Raw genomic sequence first — 8,324 nt, 5'->3', positions numbered from 1 at the left:
GAATTAAAAATGTTAAATAAAAATGTTAGAAAAAAATTTTTTAAAGAAATCCAAAGGATTACTATAGACCAGGAATATAAACAATGGTGGAAAGAAAGGGTGATTAACAAATGAAAGGGGTGGGAATTATGATTCCTTTGTGACAAATCATTGGCATTACAGAGTCACAAAAGGAACAAAATGTTGATCCTTGGACTCTATCTTATCTTGGAGATATTTATACAATGTAAAAAACCAAGAGCATTTCTGTCATTTATGATTTATTTTATTTTTTCTATTTATCACCTCCAGCTCTTTGAGATATTTAATATCTTTGATCCAAAAGGGTTGCTGGTGAAATGTATTAAAAGTTTCAAAATACAAGGTGAAAAATATTTTCTGAAGGGAAAAGCCTACAAATCTCTTCAATTCAAAAGGGCATTAACATAAAAGTACTATTAACATACTAAATTAATCCATTTATAACATAGGTAAATGTTTTAGTGTTTCATTTCAGGATTTTTTACAGCCAAGATACATGTGCACTCTCTTCTCTAAGACAGCAAAGACTTTTTGACATTATTAAATCAAGTTTGGAAACCAGTGGTCATTTTTCTTCAAAAAGGAATCCATGTGAGGTTCCTCAAGTTCTCACGGGCAAGCAAACTAGATAAATACTGTGGATAAAAAAAAAATCAATAAGCATGTATTAAGTGCCTACCATATGTCAGATACTGTGCTAAAAGCTGGGGATACAAAGAAAAGTAAAAGATAATCACTAATCTCAAGATGTTCATAGACTAAATGGGGAGAAAAATGCAAATGGCATATCTATCTGTATGTGAAGAGAAAGAGAGAGAGAGGTAAAATACACATATGTGTATTTGTCTGTATGTATTTGTATAGAATAAAATGGAGTATTTATCAGAGGTAAAGATTAATATTTTTCCAAATTTATTTTATGAAAAAACAGAATAAATAAAAACAGGAAAAAATGGCATCTCTATTCATATATAAAGAGAAAGAGAGAGAAGTAAAACACACATATATGTATTTGTGTGTATGTGTATACAATAAATTGGAGTATTCATCAGATGTTAAGGATTAATATTTTTCCCAAATTTATTTTATTTGAAAAAATAGAATAAACAAAAAGAAAAACAGAAAAACAATACAAAACAAAATGAAACAAAAGACAGCATTATCATGTACCCAACAGAACATCAGGAATTATCCATAATAATAATATTGATTATTTATTAATCATTATATTAACATTAATGTTATATTAATTATCATTGTTTGTTATATTATATAACATTAATATTCATAATAATTAATATTTAGGGAAGTCAGAAAAGGCTTCCTATAGAAAATGGAATTTTGACTGAGACTTCAGAGTAGCCTGTAAAGGCATATGAGGAGGCAAAGAATTTCAAGAATGGGGGCTAACCAGTAAGATTATAGAAAATCAGGAAATGGAGCATCTTATTCAAACTATAGCAAGGAGGCCACTTTCTCTGCATCACAGAGTACATGGTAGACTGCAAGAAATAAGAAGACAGGAAAGGATAAAGCTTTCAAAGGACTTTGAAAGCCAGACAGAGGATTTTCTATTTTTCACATAGAAAGGAAATAAGCTAAAGGCTTGGAAATAAGGGAAGCATAAAAATGAGGGGACAAAAGGAGTGGAAAGGGGCATTTTTTCCCTCTTGAATGCTGAACAACCATTTTTAATACATATAAATGTATTGTTTTACATTTCTTTAATACATTATTATATTATTTTTTCTATTAATTACTAAGTTTTTTTTTCTTTTTTTTGCCTTTGGACTTCCTCAAAGTCCTATCTGTAAAAGTAAGAATACCACAATAGATATTTTAATATTAAATAAATCCTACATAAATAAATAACAAGAGGGAATTTGAAGTTAAAAATAAGGATTTGAAGTTCTAAAGACTGAAGGCTAATTATTGGGGAGAAGATGGTCTAGTCAAAAGGAATTCCTTAAATTTACTCTCAAATGGCCCTAAAAAAGATTGTTTTCTCAGAGAAGAAAAAGTGGAAACCATAGTTGGCTCAATTGAACATTATCTTTACAATCTGGTGACTAGTGATCCTTGAGTATGGACTTGTGGATGAAATTACTGAGAACTGACATTCCCTTTGTACCCAAGGATAGCTAAACATATTCTTTCACTTCCAGATATCATCTACTTCTCAATTGCCCTGTCTGCAATCTTTATAGCACTGTATACTTCCAGAAGCCTACATTTCAATTATTAATAGTAGCTACTTTCTGACAACAAGTAATAGTTAATAATAAAGTGTACGAACCACTGCCACAAAATGAGTAAAATGGCTGGTAGACTTGTATAAATTGAATTTTGGATGAAATAGATAAAACTTGGGTTTCCAAGCCTGAAGTACCTTTGCTCATTGTGGAGACTCCAAATTACTGGAAAGAATGATAATGTAATGCACTCTGCCTTTGATACAGGAGTTTTTGAAAGGAGAAATATTCTTTGAAAGAGACACATGTAGTTCTAGGTTCTCTTCTGGACCAGATTCAGGGGAGAGAGGAATGCTTTGGAAGATTCAGATTTATAGAAGAAACTGGCTCCTCAATATGTCCTTATTCTCAGCTTACTTACTTAGAGCATTTGGAGAATTTCCTCCCAAATTAAATCAGGGTCTTTTTCTTGGTAAAAGCTGAGATGCTCCTTCACTTCCATCAGAACTCATTGACACTTGTGTTATTTTCTGATTAATCCTAATCTGTCCAGGTTTTCCAAATTGTGTTCAATGTTTTGCTTAGATAAATGGATTACCTTGCTATTGATAATCTTTTGGTGAGCTGGCAGGTATAAATTGAAGGCTGCCTTCCCCCTCTTCAAGCTAAGGAATGGCAAATAGAGAAGCAACTTTTTTTAAGTTCACTGTGCTACCAGACCAACAATATGTAGCATGGTATTGGATAACACTCTTGTTTTGTACCTTTCTCAGAGAACAGAGAAAAGAGCATCTCCCCATATTCTTTTTCCTGTTCCTCTTAAGACCAAATTATAAAAATGATGGTCTCCCTTAGAGATGTATGGGACAGATTCCAGAGGAATGTGGATGTGTATATGTATGTACACATATATACACATTTGTCATATATGGATGTGTGAGGGTATATTTATGTCGATAGAGAGATATTCAAACATAATAGAATCAGGCACAAAAGAGCTTTCTCTCCTTCTCCATCTTTCCCATCAATGCTCCTTTCCTCTTCCTTTCTTATCTCCTAATCCCACCACCCCATGTTGACAACACATTACCCACCACACGGAAGAGAACTCCAAGTCTCTATTTTACTACTGGCTTCCTAGGTCCTTCAAGATCATCCCTCTCCTGACATCTCAATATGTTGACATGGCTGCTCCTAACTTTTGAATGAACAGGAAATCACCAATTATCATCTTTCCATTAAGTTGGATCTCTGAGGCAGCTAGATGATGCAATGAATAGCCATGAAGTTGGAAAGACCTGAATTCAAATTGAGTCTCAGACACTTGACCCTTACTACCTGTGTGACCCTGAGCAAGTCACTTAATCCCAATCACCTCTCCCTCAAAAAAGTTGGAGGATTTTTGATCTTTCAGGGCATTGCCCCATAATTACCAATGCATCCAAACTACTCTAGATTAAGACCTTTTCATTCCTTCCTCCCACAACTCTACTCTTTTTATACATTTTCTCCCCCAATTAAAATGAGAAGAGAAATTCCCCCCCCCTTTCTATTTGTATATTTGTGTACTTGATACATTGAAAATGCTTACTTAAATAATTTTTTGAACACAAGCTGTCTGGGTGACCATGAACAAGTCACTGAACCTCTCAGTATCTCAGGAACTTCTCCAAGACCGGAACAGTGAATAATGGAAGTCTTCAATAGCAAGAAAACCCTAGATTGTACCTCACCCTCACCTCCAATGTTTCTGTAGATACATGATCATACTGTGTGTGTGTGTGTGTGTGTGTGTGTGTGTATTCTCTGTATTAACACCAGTAATGTAGAAGAAGTAAAAGAGTATGGGGGTTCCAATCCTGGTTTTACTATTTTTGTGACTTTTGGCAAGCCAATTAATCCCTATGACTCTCTTTCCTTATTAAAAACTAGATAATTCCCAAGATCCCTTTAAAATGTAGATCTGAAATGATGTGCAACCCATCTGTTTTTTCTCATCTTGTGTAATTCTTGCCTATTTCTTTCCATAAATCTTTCATAGTGTAATTATCCAATATGCTAGAGAAAACTTCCTGTGGGTAATTTGACATTTCATCAGTACCAGTGCAACACCTGGGCTGTCCATCTGTTATCACTCCCCCTCACTCTGTGATGGGCCACCCTCCTCTTAGGGACAAACATCTCCTTGAAAATGTCCTTCTGCTACTTCTTGCATGTACATTGTCATTGATGAGGGGTTGGTTGGAGGCTCATCTTGGGCCCACCAGATAAATACAACTGTATTGAGATGAACAAGGGGAGCTTGAGAAACAGCTGAGATCTAGCACAGAGAGAGCTGGCCTCCGACAGCAGGAAAACCTTGGTTCAAGTTCCATCTCTGACATATCCTGGCACATCTCTTGGCTCGTCAATGTTTTAAGCAACTCATTAAAACTCAAAGTGTTCACCTGCATTGGTGGAGAAAGATTCCTTTTGTGGGAATCCCCTTTATCACTGAAATGGAAGGTCTAGTCTTTGTATCTATTCCTAAGGTTATTTATTATTTAACTGTACACTACAGCAAAGCCTTTGATAAAATAATCACTCCTTGGAATTCTGCCTTTATCATTTTACACAGACCATCCTACCATTAACTTCTTGAAGGCAGGTAAAGGTCATTTTACCCCTCCCCAAGGGTTTTCCAGTCCATTTAAAGGGATTGGAGGGAGGAGGGATTTAGGATGTCTGCCAACTGCTCCACCTAATTATAAAGATGGTTCCCTTTCACCCCGTTCCCATTTAGCCAATAGATTAGATATTATAAAGGAATGTTTACTTCAAAAGGTATGATCACATATATATAAATGTACTGCCCCAACACATGGGGCTTAGTATTTCCCCTTTACTACCTCAGTCTCTGAGGAGAGGAAGGGGATTAGGTTCTTCCCATAGTTTATTTCCTATAGAAGATTCCCAATTCCAAGTTCACAATCACTCTTGGCATTCTGGTCTCTCTGGGCTTCCCTGCTGGACTGACTGGCCGGTGTGTCCCTCCCAAAATGCTGGCTCCAAAGTCACAGGCTTGAACTCCGAGGTCTTTTGAAAATTACTGCTGGTATCTGAAACTGAGGTCAAACAAAACAGAACAGGGCAGCTAGGTGGTGCAGTAGATAGAGCACCAGCCCTGAAGTCAGGAGGACCCGAGTTCAAATTTGATCTCAGACACTTAACACTCCCTGGCTGTGTGCTCCTGGGCAAGTCACTTAATCCTGATTGCCTCAGTAAAAACAAACAAACAAACAAAAAACAAGAACAACAATTACAACAAAAAACCAATATAAAACTGATTCCCCAGGCCCATTTCTAGGAGTTAAAGTAAAACGGGATGGGAAAAGGGGAAAGGTGCTCTCCCTCCAGCTTCAGTTCAGAAACTGTGATTCAACAAGAATTTTCATCATCTGGAAGCCTTAGGAAAGAGAGAGACAGTAATAATCTTGCCAGTTTTAAAAACAATCTGGTGACATAATTGAGGGAGGCTATTGTACAAAAATGTAGGCTATAGAGGTGCCTCCATGTGAGGTAATGCCCAAACCCAGGACAAGCTCCTTACAAGCAAATTTTAATTTTCATGTTTAGATCTGCTTGTAGATATATTTCAGTTTTGTATGCACTCTGACAAGTGACTGCTTCCCTTGTTCTCAGTTTCCTTTTATGCAAGCATAAGATTCTTTCTGGCTCTAATAATCAGGGATTCTCTGATTCTGTATCAAGTAAAAATTACCCCGCAATAAACAATGTGGACAGTTCATAGCTGCTTTAGATTAATTAGGATCAAAATCATTCCCCATCAAAAGTATAGATCCCTTCAAACTTATCTGGATAATATTGCTATTGACCATGCAGGAGTAATACATGAAATTCTAAAAGGTAAATAAGAAAAACACAAGCAAACAGGATACAGGGTGAGGAAGAGAAAATATATTTCTCATTTGTTTCTAAGCAAGGGGAGATGAGGATTACAAGAGATGTTAAATGTTGCATCAACTTTCAGATCTTCTGCCAATCATCAATACTCTTCGGCTCTCCTCAACTTCACCTTTGATCAGATCCTCCCATCCCATTCCCCCAAACCATCCTGAGACGCAAAGTAAAGAAAAAAAAAAATCAGAGGAAGGGTATATTTTTAAGAAATTTTATTTTATTAAAAGATTCTCATCTAGAAGGTGAGGAACACTAGAAAATATAGAAAATGTATAGCAAACAACAAAATTAAGTAAGAAACATTTAGCATAGAAATGAATGGGAAAATATAAAAAGAAAAATATTAAAAAGCATAATTTCATTTCACTTATTGTGACATTTTTTTCCTCAACACTTTGGGTTATACCCTTATCTTTTTTTACCCCTTGTTAATAGCATCTATTAGATTGAGATTTCAATAGAAAAGATTTATTTTGAATTCCTGTGATCCTAGGAAGTACTTTAAATCAACATAGTCATGCTATATAATAATATACACAGGGTAGCTAAGTTCCCACAGCCCATGGGCTAAATTTTATGATGCACTGATTATAAGTGAGTCAAAAAAACATATTCTGAAACAGAACTCTTACCTTCATGCTTTCTATGTGCTCCCACTAGGTAGCTCAGAGCCAATCACTCCCACCTAGCAGCAGCATTGCTTCTTGCAACAGCATTTCTGCTGGCAGCAGCATTTCTGTTGGCAGCAGCCCTTGCCACAGCCACAGCACTTACCACAGCCACAGCCACAGGAGCCACAGCCACCACAGCAGCAGGTGCGGCGGCAGCAGACCACTGTCGGGCTGCAGCAGCCCCCACAGCAGCCACAGCAGCAGGGGCAGCAGCCGGAGCAGCAGCCTACACGGCGGCAGGTACAGGTGGTACAGCAACAGTTGCCACAGCCACCGCAGCCGCCGCAGCCGCCACAGCCGCCACAGCCGCAACCACCGCAGCCACCGCAGCCACCGCAGCCACCGCAGCCACCGCAGCCGCCACAACCTCCACAGCCACAGCAACCCATAGTGTCAGAACAGAGAGTTCAAATGAGATGAGGAGAGAAAGGTCTCAGGAGAGGTGGGTGAAGTTTGATGCTCTCCTTCTACAGGACAGCCCTTATATACCATTTTGGGGGTTACTTATTTACCCCAGGATCCTTGTTGTTGTTTGCCCTGATTACCACGGCAGAACCTCATTTTGTGTTGTTTACTTCCTTACTAAATACCTTCGGCCTCATTAAATCGCTTATTTTAGCTTTTGCTAAATTTACTTGTTTTGAGTCGCATTTGTAATGAGAACAAGAAATGACAAATAGTTAGTGACCCTTTAACTTGGTGGAGATCTGCCTGTCAAGTGAAAACCCAATGATGTGGAAGTGTAGGGATCCAAATTATTCAGGATCCATTTTCATTGTCAGTGTCCTCTCTAGCCCTTTGAGACTGAAAGCTGGAAGGGATTTCTAGACTAACCCCTTTGACAAATGAGCAAACTGAGCCCTGAGAGGTCAGGAGAACGCACCTAGAACCACATAGGTAGTGAAGAGCAAAAGTAGGAGTTGAATCTGAGTCCTCTCAATGTAGTCATTATTCTTTCTACCTCCTACTGCACTTCCTCCTAAGACTAGGTGATCTCAAAAGCAATTTCCACACCTGAAATATTATACTTCCATAAATTCTTTCCACATTTAGTGGAAAGGATGAAATGTAAGCATTCAAAAACTAAAAGTGTTCTTCCATTCCCAACCATGCAACAGCCCCAAGACATCACATCTATGTAGGGAATATAAAGAGCTTAAACTCTCTCAAGTACACTGCTGCTTTAATTTAGATTTACAAGGAGAAAAAACTAACACTGCAAATCTTGGGACAAGGACTAGCAAAAATAACAATAGGTAATTCCAGGAAGTCGGGGACTTCACCTTGGTCCCAGGATGTTTCTGTAACACAAGCTGTATAAAACTTAAGGACATTTCCTGAAGAAGCTTGGATCTGGTAAGGGGTGATAAAGATAAAGTAGGAGGGAAGAAATGCACTATGACCCCAGAGGAAATCCAGTCCAACCTTAGCCTCTTGAAATCATGTTCTGTTCTTCCTTGTAGAACTTCCTCTAAAGATT

At 37.7% G+C, this 8,324-nt stretch overlaps 1 protein-coding gene across 1 annotated transcript; it reads right to left on the bottom strand.

Moving 5' to 3' along the window:
* Nucleotides 1–6,858: 6,858 nt before the first annotated feature.
* LOC116422518 (small cysteine and glycine repeat-containing protein 6-like) lies at nucleotides 6,859–7,233 on the bottom strand. Its single transcript, XM_031961133.1, has one exon. It carries the CDS (start codon nucleotides 7,231–7,233, stop codon nucleotides 6,859–6,861), a length of 375 nt encoding a protein of 124 aa, XP_031816993.1.
* Between the last annotated feature and the right edge of the window lie 1,091 nt (nucleotides 7,234–8,324).

Source organism: Sarcophilus harrisii, chromosome 3, assembly GCF_902635505.1.
Source record: "Sarcophilus harrisii chromosome 3, mSarHar1.11, whole genome shotgun sequence".
NCBI lineage: Eukaryota > Metazoa > Chordata > Mammalia > Dasyuromorphia > Dasyuridae > Sarcophilus > Sarcophilus harrisii.
Note: the sequence above shows the minus strand (reverse complement) of the source record. Positions and strands in the feature narration are given on the sequence as shown.